General features: G+C 55.7%; 2 protein-coding genes across 2 annotated transcripts in view; one reads left to right on the forward strand and one right to left on the reverse strand.

Annotated features, from left to right (window-relative positions):
• Nucleotides 1-1,082: 1,082 nt before the first annotated feature.
• NFKBIE (NFKB inhibitor epsilon) lies at nt 1,083-8,592 on the reverse strand. The gene is made up of 6 exons (XM_006098576.3): nt 8,000-8,592; nt 5,548-5,650; nt 4,383-4,605; nt 3,070-3,158; nt 2,635-2,901; nt 1,083-1,653 (listed from the first exon to the last, which is right to left on the reverse strand). Exons 1-6 carry the CDS (start codon nt 8,365-8,367, stop codon nt 1,588-1,590), a joined length of 1,116 nt encoding a protein of 371 aa, XP_006098638.1. The 5' UTR covers nt 8,368-8,592; the 3' UTR covers nt 1,083-1,587.
• Nucleotides 8,593-11,357: 2,765 nt separating this feature from the next.
• TMEM151B (transmembrane protein 151B) overlaps nt 11,358-14,394 on the forward strand; it is an 8,519-nt gene continuing 5,482 nt past the window's right edge. Inside the window, 2 exon segments of the mRNA XM_006098585.3 lie at nt 11,358-11,362; nt 12,366-12,470. Coding sequence (XP_006098647.1) covers nt 11,358-11,362; nt 12,366-12,470 — 110 coding nt within the window.

A 14,394-nucleotide genomic window follows, 5' to 3' on the forward strand; every position in this document is an offset into this window, starting at 1 on the left:
TTATTTATCACATATAATAGACTGAGGAAAACAACCCGACCCCCGCAACGACCACGCAGCGCCCGGGCTGCCGCCGTCCACAGCGCCCCCGCGCGCCCGGAGGGAGACGGGCTCGCGCCGGGTGTTGCTGCGCCGCGCGGAGAAGGTGGGGAGTCGGAGGCCCCGGCCTCCCCCTGCTTCGTCATCGCCTCCCCCTGGGCCTCACCACCAGCCCGGGAGGCAAGGCCGTCTTAGGGGCGGGACGTGGAGGCTCTGACCCGAGCACTTCCCCTTATGTTACCGTCTTCTGGCCGGAAGATGTCTCCTTTTTTGGAGGGGCCAGCAGTCCTGACCTTCAAGGCTCTGCATGGCCTGGCCCCGTCTGCGTCGCCCACTCACCTTCCCCGGTGGAGCCACGCTGGCCGGCTCAGTTCCTCTCCTTCGCCTCCCCCCATCCCTTCACTCCTCCTTCTGTCGGGGTTGAGATGACACTCGGAGGCCTCCCCTGACCGCCCACAGTAGGGCCCTCCACCCTCGCCATTGTGCTCCTTCCAGGGCTTGTTTCCTTCATAGCACCCACTGTAACTTGTGATTACATATTACATGGAAATACACATTGATGATCCTAAGGGCTGCCTCACTCACGAGACTATATGCTCCAAGTGGCCGGGGACTGTGTTGATTTGTTCCCATATTCTTCACCCCAGCAAAGGCCTGACCTAACAGGTCCCTCAAACATGTGTGGAATATGGAGAAGGAAAAAACACAACACAGGAAAAGCCATAGCTCCCTTGTGTCCCCCTCCCGAGGCCGGCCCTTGTCCCCACAACCTCCGAGGAAGTGAGTGGTGAGGCCCCTTATTTCTACCTCCTTACTTCTCCTTCTCCTTTCCTCCCTCTGCATTTCCACAGAAAGGGCCAGGATCTGTGCTGGACAGAGGCCGGAGGACTGTCAGCCCTCCCCGCCCCCCCAGCACGGTCCTCCCCTGCTAAGGTGATCCTCTCCGCTCTGCCTCCACCACAAGGTCACAGGACCGGCCCGTGTAAAAACCCCCAGTGCACACAGACATGCATTGGCGCAAAACAACTCTGGGGGGGAAAACCTTTTTAAAGTCTCTGCCGTTTTAGTGTCATGTTTTTGAAACTTCCCCTTCCCCAAGGCTCAGTCTGGGGCCTTCTGAGTGTCAAGTCTTTAAACAACAGTTCTCAATAGCAGTGAGATGGGAGCTCTGAGGGCTCTGCTTGCTCGTATTTCAGTTTCTCCCCTCGCTCAGGAGAGTCCTCATTTTCCTATTGGTTGGCAGTTTTAGGGTGACCCGGCGTGGGTGGGAACAAGAGCCCCTGCCATCTTCCAGAGAGGTCAACAGTCTTCACCCAGGATACCGGGGGCTTCGGGGTGGGAGGGGTCTTCCGAGAATCTCCGTCCACCTGGGAAGCTCTTCTTTCCTGACTGGCTCGCCCTCACTTGTGATCCCTCCTCTCAGCTCAGGACTGTGCTGGCCCAGCCGTCCCCAGGACTCCGGGAGGGCACGCTGCCTGGGCCCAAACTGCAGCAACTGTGGCTCTAGCTTCCGGGGAAGCCTCCAGGGCCCCAGACCCTGCCCTGGCTTCAGTCGGCGCACATCAGTGGCTTTCCAGAGATCTTCAGGTCATCGAAGGGCAAAAGAGCAAAGGGCTGAGAAAGAGAATGGAGAGAAGCAAGATCAGGGTCCAGGGGGGAAAGGCAGTGGTGGGGGAAGGGAGCTGGGGAGACCTATTGGGTCGTTTGCTCCCCATCAACTGACTCTTGGACAGGAGGGAACAAATCTTCCTACTAATCTCCCAAATGGTAATCCCTCTGGGCTAGCAAGAGTCCCGAGGCCTTAGGCAAGTCCTCCCTCTCTAAGAAAATCCCTGAATATCACAGATAAGAAGGACCAAGGAGGTGATCCAGCCCAAGGGTCTAGTTTCTGGGGGGTTGGGGTGGGGGAAGGGTACTCACAAAATATTTTTAATATTTTTTTTACATTGAACACTTAAAAATGGAGACTATACAGAAAATCTAGGTTTCATCTCTCTTAAAACATTCCCAAGACCTGGAAATGCTGGACCATATTCCCCCTCTGCAACTATCTGCTGAAGCTGAATGGAGTGACCCTCGATCAGAGACTCTCTGGCCTCCCACAGGTCTCGCCACCCACTGTACTACATCTGGCCTGCTTCCCTGATCCGCGTTAGCTATAGTCCAAGTTTGGGCTGAGAGAGGGGCAGAAGCTTGCCCAGGATCCCACAGTTGGTGAGTGGCAGAATCATGGATTGCCCCCCAGGATCCTAACTCCGTGGTCGGCAAACCGCGGCTCGCGAGCCACATGCGGCTCTTTGGCCCCTTGAGTGTGGCTCTTCCACAAAAATACCACGTGGGGGCGCGCACATACAGTGCGATTGAAACTTCGTGGCCCACGCGCAGAAGTCGGTATTTTGTAGAAGAGCTGGTATTTTGTGGAAGAGCCACACTCCAGGGGCCAAAGAGCCGCATGTGGCTCGCGAGCCACGGTTTGCCAAGCCGCAGTTTGCCGACCACTGTCCTAACTCCTTGGCGATTTCAGCCATCACAGCTCCTGTCTCTGCTAAGGGTGTGGGAAGGACTGGAGAGCAGAGCTGAGTGTGTGCCTCTTACATCCTCAGCCAGGTCCTGGGGCGTCACATCCTCAGCCAGGTCTTGGGGCGTCTCGTCCTCCACGTTCCTCAGCAGAGAGTCGGCACCTGCTTCTCGCAGGGTGGACGAGATGCTCTTGAGGCCGCGGCCTGCAGCAAGGTGCAGGGGTGTGCACCCATTGAGCATACGGGCATCTACCCGGGCCCCGGCCTGGAGCAGGAACTGTACCAGACTCCGCTCCTGAGTCTCCACAGCCAGGTGCAGCGCAGTCTTCCCACTCGTGCCCTCCTGGAGGAAAATAAGGGTATCTTCCAAGGCCCTCAAGAGGAAGCATGCTGGGTCCAGGCCCCGGGGAAGGTGTGTGCCACCACTTCTGACACTGGGAGTGGACCTGAGGGCTGGACCAGGTGACGGGGCAGACACTGGGCCAGGCAGCACCCTGATTGGCCACCTCACCTGCACATCAATGTCCGCTCCATTTTCAAGAAGCAGTTTCATGAGTGGCTGGTTCCTCTGCAGAGTGGCGATGTGGAGACAGGCCAGACCTAGGATGGAGTGAATGTGGAGGCTGCTAATCTGCATCCACCAACTCTCTCTCCCCCACTCTTCAGGGACCTCCCTAGCCCTCGGCCCCAAGGGACCCACTGCCCACTCAATACCTCTGATCACAGGGCTGTTAAAACCCAAACCCAAAAACCCCCTCAAAAGTCTGAGGGGAAAGGAACGTAAAGTTTCCACCTTTTCAGAGTCATGTTATTGAAACTTTCATGCTTCAGGGGTCAGGTTGCTGAGTGACACCCCCATACAGGCACCCTCCCCTAACATCCCCCCTCCCGCATTCTCTCTAACTCTAACTGCCTGCTTTGAAACCCTGGCCACAGCCACCTTCTTCAGAGGTCTCTGGGATCCTCATGCCCCAGCCCTTCCCCCCAGGGCCACTTCCTCCCATGCGCTTCCCTACCTTTTTTCTGGCTCCTTTCTGGCTCCTCTGCTTAAAGAACTAGATTCAGATTCACACGTCTGCTCAAAGGTCCCTGCTCCATGAGGCTTTCCCTGACCACTATTCAATCACATGTAATCACTCAGCCCCACGCACCCCCACATTCCAGTTCTTCTCACTCCGTTCTTCTTTCCCGAAGCACCGACTGCCTTTTAACCTACTAGAGAATCCACTTCCTATATTTATTGTCTATCTCAATCATTCTGTTTTGTTCACAGATGCAGTCCCAGCTCCTAGAATAGTGTCTGGCACAAAGAGGCCCTCAGTACATTTTGTTGAATGAATTAATGATCTCTGTTCAACTGAATATCTTTTTTTTTTTTAATATTTTATTGATTTTTACAGAGGGGAAGGGAGAGGGATAGACAGTTAGAAACACTGATGAGAGAGAAACATCAATCAGCTGCCTTCTGCACACCCCCAACTGGGGATGTGCCCGCAACCAAGGTACATGTCCTTGACCGGAATCGAACCTGGGACCTTTCAGATCGCAGGCCGACGCTCCATCCACGGAGCCAAACCGGTCAGGGCCAACTGAATATCTTGAGGGCAAGATTTAGGTCTCTGTTTAGCACACAGCAGGTTCTAAGTGAATTCTAAATCAAATTCATTCATCCAGCAAAGATGTACTGAGTATCTATGTACTTAGACCTGGAGGTGCATCAATGGACAAGCTATGGTATGAACCCCCCTCCCCTCCCCTCCCCTCAGAGTAGGGTCCTGTTCTCTTGTCCTCTTTTCAACCTATGTGCTCCATGGCTGCCCGTACCTTGCCAATTTTGCAGCTGGAGGTCCAGGGAGTGAGGTGGTCCTCTGCCTGACTCTGGCTGTCCTTCCAGCAGGCAACGGGCACAGGTTAGGTGCTGGCGCTGGCAGGCCACATGCAGGGCTGTGTCACCATGTCGGTCCTGTAGCATGCGGCTGGCCCCTTTCAGCACCAAGGCCTGGACTGTACCTGGCTGGTCCAGATGTACAGCCAGGTGCAGTGCTGTCTGTAGGCACAAACAGAGGGTTGCAGGGCCACTGCAGCATGCTCCCACCTCTGGGGACATGCTCGGGTGGGCACAGGAATTGACAACGGCCAGCACCAGCCTTGAGGGCAGCTTACAGAGGCTACGGCCCTGCTCTTCCAAGGCCACATTACCCAGCCCTTCCCTCTGTTGTCCCCCACCAAGCTCTTGGGACCCCAATCCTGGAGGCAGGGTGAGGGAAGTGGCCCCCTGCTCTTCTTGAAGGTTCTCTTAGCCCCTGGAGAAAGCACAGATGGAGTCAGGGTCTACCTTCTCATCCTCTAGGTGCCGTGGTGGGCAAACTGCGGCTCAGGAGCCACATGCGGCTCTTTGGCCCCTTGAGTGTGGCTCTTCCTAAGCCTTAGGAGTACCCTAATTAAGTTAATAACAGTGTGCCTACCTATATAGTTTAAGTTTAAAAAAGTTGGCTCTCAAAAGAAATTTCAATCGTTGTACTGTTGATATTTGGCTCTGTTGACTAATGAGTTTGCCGACCACTGGTGTAGGGGAACCTCTGTTATCCCCAAGCGCTAGGTGGCAGAGAGGGGCTGGGGAGAAGGAAGAGGCACCAGGCAGGCTCCACCTGGCACACTCCTCTTTAAGGCTCCATGCAGATGCCACCTCCATATTAACCCTTCCCTGGCTGCTCCCCACACACAGTGGATCCCACAGCGGCTGGTAGGTGCCTCCATCACAGCTCTTGTCACCATGCTGTGTAATTATGTGTTGACATGAGTCCCTAGTCCAGGCTCAAGCACCCTGTGGGCAGAGGCTGTGTCTTACTCATGTCTGTATCCTCAGCCTCTAGCTCAGTGTCTTGCATATGGTTTCCTGAGGAAGCAGCCTAAGGTCACCCGTGTGGCTGCTCGGGGTGGCTGCCAGGGCAGACGTGGGTATCTGGACACAGCCTACCCTTCCACCCACCTGGTAAAGGTTGTTCTGAATGTCCAGGACCTCCTGGGGCAGCAAAGTCAGGCAACAGAGCAGCACAGCTGGGGCCTCATGAATCACCGCCAGGTGGACCAGCCTGGAGGGCAGGGCAGGGGTTAGTGTCAGGACCCAGGTCAGGAGAGTGGGCTGGGGTCCTGGGGTTAGAAGGAACACATCTCTAAGAAGCCACCCACAGGGTAGGTGCAGGAAGTGAGCATTTGGGCCAGGAAGTGAGGGTTAGTGTGGGAAACCAGATTCCTGGGGGTGGAGGCTCCAAGTGCCCATCTCTGGCCTTCAAGAAGGGCCTTGGCTCAGTGGGAGTGCGGGCAGGGTGCCCACGGGCCCAGGAGCTTCCTGTCCCACACCCCACTCCCCTCCCGCCCCAGGGCCCCACCAGACCAGCTGCAGCTCCAAAGCCAAACTGAAAGCTGCTGGGGTCGTGCAGAGGTGGTTTCCAGACTGAGCTCCCCACATACCCCCAGCCCAACAGGGAGTACAGAGACGGCAGGAGTGGGGGCACCTCCCCCCCCAACTCAATGTCGCACATGCCAAGGGAGAGTAAACAGAAGCTCTTGAATGAGGAGCAAGGAGTGCAACATCCTGTCCTGCCCCCCCCCCCCCCCCCCCGGGGGGAATGAGTCTAGAGGGCCCCTCTTCAGACAGCCAGGCTGGGTGGGTCTGGGCAGAACCCTCCACTCTGTGTGCACCTCCCAGGGGAGGTCTGTGCAGCGTAAAAAGTGTGTGTTTGTTGGGGGACAAAGAGCCTTAACCTAGGGGTGGGAGGACAGCTGGGAGGGGAAGTTCCAGTCCTGGGGTTTCCCCACATCAGGTGGGGAAAATGAAAGCCAGAGCTGGAGGGTCTCGGCCAGGACAGCTGCCTTGGGACGCCAGTGACTGGGGGGAGCTTGGCTAAAGGCCTGTCTGGGCTGGGGAGGGGGCTGCGCGGGCAGGAGCGGGGCAGGCTTGGCTGCGGCAGCGGCAGGAGAGAGTGACGAGGGAGGGAGGAACCGCTCTGGAAATCCCCTCGGCCAGGACCAGCTCTCTGGGTCACATTCCTGCAGCCACCTCCCTCTCTCCCTCAGTCTCCCCTCCTCCCACTTCCTCTTCCCACTTCCATTTGCCCCACACCCCAGACACTTCCGAGGGAAGAGACTCCACTGGGGAGTCCTGCCACCTCCCCCTGCCCGTTCTAGACACACCTGTCTCCAACCAGAGGAGGGAAAGGCTGGGCTGAGAGGCTCACAAAGGAGGGCAGCACCAGAAGTCCCCACCCCCTGGGTCAAAGGTCAGCCATAGGTATTCCACCTGGAGCTCCCACTCCCTGGGTCAAAGGTCAGCCATGGGTATTGAACACGGAGTCCCCAAAATCTTGGCTCTGGGCCTGAGGGCTGATGATTTGGGCACAGAAGGCACACAGTACAAAAGGCCTGGGGTCACGCCTCTCCTGCCCACTGGGTCTCTTTGTCAAAGGTCACCTAGGATTATGACCCTTGCATTTCCATAAAGCAGGTAAGGACAGGCATTTCCTGCTCCTTCCACATCCTTCCTACCCTGTTCAACATCCCTGATCTGGGACCCCAGCTCCCTCCACTCTGTTTCTAACCCCCAAATCCCAGCCACCCCCTCTCCTAACAGTGTTTTTTCTTCCTGAGGGGCAAGTCCTCAACTGGCCTGACCTTTTGCACTGCTGCCTCTTACTCCAACTGCTTCCTACCCAGTCCCCGCAAGATCCACCTGGGCCTGGGGAGAAATGGACAGGCAAGGGGGTCAGGCCAGACAGCGAGGAGGACTGGGGGGACTTTGGGAGATGGAAGGTGTCGGTAAGGCTGACTCCAACCCTCACTTCCCCTTTCTCAGCAGAGGAGGAAGTAAGCTGCAGCAGCCAGCCGCTTATCAGTCTGCTGGGGCGAAGGTGCCCCAACCTGGCTCACCCCCTCCTCCTCAGGGCCAGCCTTAGCTCTGTACCCTGGCCATACCCCCACCCCTAGCTTCCTGGCCTCCATTGGCAACCTGTAACTGGCATCTCTTGTTCCTTGAGACAAGGCATTCGGAGGTCAGGGGCTGGGAATTCCAGATATTGCGCAAGCAAGGATGCCCTCTCCCCCAGCAAGAAAAAAACAAAAAAAAACCTGGACTGGTCAGGGGAATTTTCTCTTCCTGGCGGTGGGTTATTGGTAGGTTTCCAAGATTCTAGGTGCCTGGTATGGGCCCTGCCAGCTCTGCCCACCTCCAAAAGGGAGGGCAGAGGTGATTCCCGGTCCTCCGGTCTGGGCCTGGCTGGAGCTCAAAAGCGAGCAAAGAGTTAAGTTTGGAGTTTGGAGGAGAGAGTGGAGAATGCCACTTCCAGGGCAGGTGCCGTGAGGATCATGACAGCGGGGGTGCTCCTGGGGAGGCCCCGAGTTCGCATCGGGACGGGGTGCAGCCCCAGCCTCGCCCCCGTACTCACGTGTCTCCGTCCTCCGAGATGTAAGTGAGCGCTTCCAGCTGCTGCGGGCTCAGCGGCCCAGCTGCGGGGAGCGGCGAGCCTGGGGGTGGGTTCTCGGCCTCAGGGCCCCCCCAAAAGGTCAAAGGCTCGGTGAGCGACGAGGAGCCGTAGGTGGAGTCAGCCCGCTCCCCATCTGCGTCTTCCTTGTCCTGCGGCTCTTTGGCGGTTCCCGGAGGATGGGTCCAGGGCTGGGGGCCTGCGCCGCCCGGGGGCCGGGAGGCGGAGGCCGGGGCGGTCTCGGGCAGGGAGCGCAGGGAGCGCAGGGACTCGATGCCCGAGTCGCACTGGCTCTCGTCCGACTCGTCCGTCCCCTTGCGCGCCTCCGACATGCCCGCGGCACCGGCCCGCGGGGGCCCCGTCCCGGCAGGAGCTGGCTGCGGGCGCCGCCGCGCCGCCTTTCCGGGTTGCAGGTCCGTCTTGCGGAGCGGGCTCCCGGCCTGAAGCGGCCTCCTTCCCGGGCTGCTGGGGTCCGAGGAGTCGGCGAGAAGCGTGGGAGAGGCTCGGAGCGCCGGTGGGTCCGCCGCAGAGGTTACTCAGGAAGCCGGGATGCCCAGTCTGACGCGCTCTCCCGCCCCGCCCCTCAGGCCCCGCCCCCCGACAGGCGCTTCCGGGCACAGGCCCCGCCCTCCGGAATCCCCCGTACCCCGCCCTCTGCGTTGGCTCCGAGTCCCGGGTTACCCGGTCCTGACTCACTGGTGCGTTAATTCACCCATTCATCATCCGTCAGTCCGTCCATCCATCCATCCATTCATCCATCCATCCATCCATCCACCCATCCATCCACCCATCCATTTATCCAATCACCTCTCCATCCATCCATTCATTCATTCATTCACTTTCCCCCCTTCCTTTTCCATTCATGATCCCATGCATTCTTTCCCTTCCTCCATTCCCTCACTCATTGTTTCCATTCATTCGTTTATTCATTCGTGTGTTGTTAAAGAAATATTTATCAATTGTACAAACTAGACTTCTTGCGGGGGTGGGCATGTGGCTGGTGGGATGGGGTGCACTGCTTCCTATCTCCTACCTATTTCCATTTCTCTTGCTTTCTCATTTACCAGTGCCCAGGAGTTTGGGTAGGGAAAGGGGATATCTATTGTCTTTATTTTATTTATTTTTTTAAATATATATTTTATTGATTTTTTACAGAGAGGAAGGGAGGGGGATAGAGAGTTAGAAACATCAATCAGCTCAGCTGCCTCCTGCACACCTCCTACTGAGGATGTGCCCGCAACCAAGGTACATGCCCTTGACCTGACCGGAATCGAACCTGGGACCTGGGACCTTTCAGTCTGCAGGCCAACTCTCTACCCACTGAGCCAAACTGGTTAGGGCTCCATTGTCTTTAAAGGAGTGGTCCTCCCTTTGGGTCCTGGGTAGAGGGTCTCCTGTGTCAGCTCCCCAGATCACATAGAATTGGGCATGAGGATGTGCTTTTCAAAACTGGGTTTTCTCAGGCAGACTGTTGTCTAAATGAAGGAGGTTGGTCATGCTTTTTTGTTGTTTAAAAGAGCAAAGTGGCCCTGACCGGTTTGGCTCAGTGGATAGAGCATCGGCCTGTGGACTCAAGGGTCCCGGGTTCGATTCCGGTCGGGGGCATGTACCTTGGTTGCGGGCACATCCCCAGTGGGGGGTGTGCAGGAGGCAGCTGATCGGTGTTTCTCTCTCATCGATGTTTCTGACTCTCTATCCCTCTCCCTTCCTCTCTGTAAAAAATCAATAAAATATATTTTTAAAAAAATAAAAATAAATAAAAGAGCAAAGTGCACCCACTGGTGTGGCTCAGTGGTTGAGCATCGACCTATGAACCAGGAGATCATGGTTTGATTCCTGGTCGGGGCACATGCCTGGGTTGCAGGCTCATGCAGGAAGGAGGCAGCCGATCAGTGATTCTCTCTCATCATGGATGTTTCTCTCTCTCTCTCTCCCTCTCCCTTTCTCTCTGAAATCAATAAAAAATATTTTTAAAAAATTAAAAAGCAGAGTGGTCATTCTTCACAGGGTGAAACACTGGCCTCTGTGGTTACAACATCTGGTTACCCCCATCTATCAGGGAAGATTACTTCCTCGTGGTGGGGCCAGGATGGGGAGGCCCCAGACACATTGGGCCACTCTCTGCCGGGGTGGCCGCCCCAGCTCCAGCCCCAGTGCCAACACATCTTTCCTCCTTCCCTATCCCTGCTTTCCCTGGGCCCAGGGAGGCCTTAGGCAAACCACACCCACACGTTGAGGTGCAAACCAGTGCCTCATGATTTACCCCCTACCCCAAGTGCCATCAGCCATGGACCAACAATGCCTTTTGAAGATCATCCACAAAGGAGCATCTTTTCTGTCTCTGGCAGAACGCTGGGCTGCGTGTAGACAGCTACTAACCAGCTTCCCTCCTGCCCTCTCCCATACAACCTCATTTTATTCATCCATTTGACAAACATGTGGAGCTTCTCCTACATGTACGACACTGTTCTCTCTGCTGGAAGCAAAACTGAGTATCACAGTAACTAATTCATATCCACCAACCACCAACCCCACCGAGCCCCCTGGCAATTACAACACAGTGACTGTGCTAAGACAGGAAGAGGGTGGTGTGGGGGCACACAGTGGGGAGAGGGGCAGGGAAGTTTCCATTTGAACTGGAAATGGGAAGGAAGGGGGTCTGGGGAGGAGGGAAGTACCTAGTCTCTGGGAGGAGGGGATTAGTAAGGAGAGAGGAGAGGGGGGAGAGCAGATGAGAGGAGGTGACCTACTCCTCTCCATCCCCCTGGAGGACCAGAGAGGGAGAATGTGCTGAGTATGAGGCTGTAAGAAGCCATGAGGGAGAAGCCCAAGGAAATTAAGGCATCTCCTTGCATGGGGTCAGTGCAATTTCAGATGTTTCCAACTTCTTCCCCTGACCCTTTCCTCTCCCATCCTCAAAAGCTGGAGTAAAAGTATAGTCATAAACCCCAGACCCAGACCACTTGGGTTCAAAATCTGGAACTATCCCCGTTTTAAAGTTGGGAAGCCGGGGCCCAGAGGGGTGAGTTGTTGACTTTCCTAAGATCAAACGAAGTGCAGAGCCAGGCCCTCCTGCCCCTAATCCAAAACTTAAAATTGTTTCCAGTGAAATTTTTTTACCTTTTCTAATTTTTTTCCTTTATGAATGCCTACAGGGCTTGGGGCATATGAGCCCTTTGCAAGAACAGGAGAACTCGGGAATGTTCAGTGGCCCCATCCCTCATTCATACAGAGGTTGAATTTAAGGAAAAACCTACTCCTTTTCAGCCCCATGTCTGGCTCTGAACCATAACAGGTGTGTGGCAGTCCCTTTTTTGGCCACATGAGGTCAGCGTTGAGTCACTCACTGCTTCCAGCATCTAGCCTACACTCCGGCAGGAAGCCCTTCTGGGGAAACTTCAGGAATGGGGAGAAGGACCATGCAGTACCATCTGGAAAGATGGTCAAGGGACTTTGACTGTGGTCAGGGCCCCGACTTTGTTTCCTCAGCTCCAGTCTTCGAGGCTGGGCCCCTCTGATCCTTTCTCTTTATCTGTTGGTGTTTTCTAGTTCTCTTAGTTGTTCTCCCACTCCCAGCCTCCACCCACTCCAGCCCTGCTCATCTTCAGGAAGCAGCCCCAGTTGCCATGGTGACCAGCTGGTCAGCTGGCTCCTTCTGTGCCCCCTCCCTTCACCCCTCTTTTCCCTGGGCTTTCAAGGAAAAGTAATGTGTGTGAATGGATGGGGGGGGGCGTGTTTTTTAAAATCTCTTAGGAGCTCTGGGTTTGGCCAAAAGGAGTTGGGCTATCTCTCTTTCACAGCCCCCCCCCCAGGTGAGGAAGGGAAGGCCGTGGAGGTGGGGGACAGGAGGAAGGGTATAACAACTAACGGGAGGGTGAGGTTTTGATCTGGGTTAGGAAAGGTCAGGGTCAGGACCTCTGCTCTGTCTACAGCGAGGACAGAACGAGGTGGAAGGGGATGAAACCAGAAGCGGAAGGGTCAAAGTTAGCTGTGAGGCAGGACTTTCTAAAAAGCATGGGCGGGAGACATGGGAATGAGTCGCCAGGTGAGATTTCTCCTCTGCCACTGGAGGGAAGGAGAACCCTGCCTCTTCAGGGCACACCCTTCGCTGTGTGGGCAGGGAGGAGGAGGATCATGCAGGCTGGGTAGTTCTGAAGCAATTGGCTGACAGAGAGTCACCTCCACCTCGCCGGGTAAGGCAACAGTAGGAAAATGGAGGCAGGACCAGGAGTGGGGGTGAGTGTGTAGAGAGTGGAGGCAGTGCCCCTTCTGCCCCAGCAAGTGGTGGGACCACCCCAGAGATCAGTGTGCTTGTTCTCTATCCCCAAAGATCAGATATCCAGGCTTTGCCTCAAGCTAACTTCCTACTCCCAGATATCCCCACGGACTTTGAATGGGGAAGATCCAGATTCGAGCTCTGTGACTATTACCTTGAGTAAGTCACTCACCTTCCCTCTGCCTCAGTTCCTAAAAGGTAAGCGGGGCAACAGCTACTATATGTCAAAGACTCCAATATAGCACATGACAGACCGTAGGATTCCACAGTGACTGCACACAGATTGATCATGTTCTGTCATAATGATGGGTTTCCAGGTCCCCCCTTCCCATTAGACTGTGCTCCTGGAGGGTAGGACTTGTGTGTTTCACTTCTGAAAGGGCGCACAGTAGGTACCTAATACCTGTTTATTGAATGGGTGCACTCAGAAATGAATGGATGTCAGTTTCCTTTCTTCCTGTCCCAGGTGTGGCGGGAAAAAGAAGTGTGGGTGGGTGGCATAGGGGGGTAGGCTGCCTGCAGTCACTCAGCCTGGTCTATGGTCTGTGATTTTGCCTCCTACGCCCAGAGAAGGTCAGAGCCTTAGAGACTCGGGTCAAATTCCTCACTGCACAGACGAGACGAGGAAACAAAGGCTCAGAGAAGGGAAGGCACTTGCCCAAGGTCATACAACTTGTTAGTGGGAAAGCCAGGATTAAGAATTAGAACTCTGGCCCTGGCCGGTGCTCAGTGGTTAGAGCAACAGCCCATGGACCACAGGGCTGCAGGTTCAATTCCTGGTCAAGGGCAGGTACTTGGGTTGCAGGTTCCATCCCCACCATGATTGGGGTACATGCGTGCAGGAGGCAACCAGTCGATGTGTCTCTCTCACATAGATGTTTCTCTCTCTCCTCTCCCTCCCTTTCACTCTCTCTGAAAAAAATCAATGGAGCCCTAACCGGCTTGGCTCAGTGGATAGAGCGTCGGCCTGTGGATTCAAGGGTCCCAGGTTCGATTCCGGTCAAGGGCATGTACCATGGTTGCGGGCACATCCCCAGTAGGGGGTGTGCAGGAGGCAGCTGATCGATGTTTCTCTCTCATCGATGTTTCTAACTCTACCCCTCTCCCTTCCTCTCTGTAAAAAAATCAATAAAATATATATTTTTAAAAAATCAATGGAAAGGATATCCGTGGGTGAGGATTTAAAAAAAAATAGAACTCTGGTGTCCTGATCTCCAGCACAGGACAATGTACACACTTCTTTGCTTCTCTGGGGCTGTACTTCTAGGGAAGGAACATGGTCCGTGTAGGCTGGTTCCAGTGTCCTCTCTGCCCTCTGCTAGTCCTTTCTCGCGTACAGCTCCAAGCCTTTCCCTTCTGCCCTACTCCATCCAGGTTCAGTTGGGTCCGGCTCCTGCCTTATCCTTTACTACCCAACTGGGAATAAGAATCTTCCTACGGTTCCAAGACTCACTTTCATAGATCTTCCCAGGATGGTGTGTGTGTGTGTGTGTGTGTGTGTGTGTGTGTACACACGCGCGCCCCCGAGCATGGTTAGTAGGGCTAGGAGTGGGGAAGGGGTGCGGGGAGCCCCTGTTGCTTCTCCTCTTTGGGGGGTGGTTATTCGGTAGGCTTGGGGGAGGCGGAGTTTGGGGGGCTGGGGGCGGGGCTCCTGCGCTGGGAGGAAGAGGGGGGGCGCGCTGGCTTCAGCTCGGCTCAGACAAAAGGCGGCGGCGGGAGCGGGCGGGAGACGGAGCGGCGCCGCGCGGGCCTCAGGGTGACACCCGCCCCCGGCCCCGGCCCCCCCAGCCCGGCCCCCAGCCCGCCTGCCCACCCGAGGACCAAGACCTTTACCCCCGGGTGCCCTTTGCAGGTCCCTCCAGCCGTGTGGGGATGGGCAGGGCCGGGTGCCCGGTACCTGTATGCCTTTGACCCTTCTTTTCAAAGAGAGGTTTTTTATACAACTCGGGGTCCTTAAGGTAAGAGTATCAGTTGGTACATAGCTAAAGGGGGCATCTGTAAGGGTGTTTCGTAGAATGTTGCGTTCGGCAGAGAATAGGAAGGGTATGGATAGGGTCTAAATGTGTATTTATAGAGTTAATGG

The sequence above is a fragment of the Myotis lucifugus genome, unplaced genomic scaffold (assembly GCF_000147115.1).
Source record: "Myotis lucifugus unplaced genomic scaffold, Myoluc2.0 scaffold_241, whole genome shotgun sequence".
Lineage (NCBI taxonomy): Eukaryota > Metazoa > Chordata > Mammalia > Chiroptera > Vespertilionidae > Myotis > Myotis lucifugus.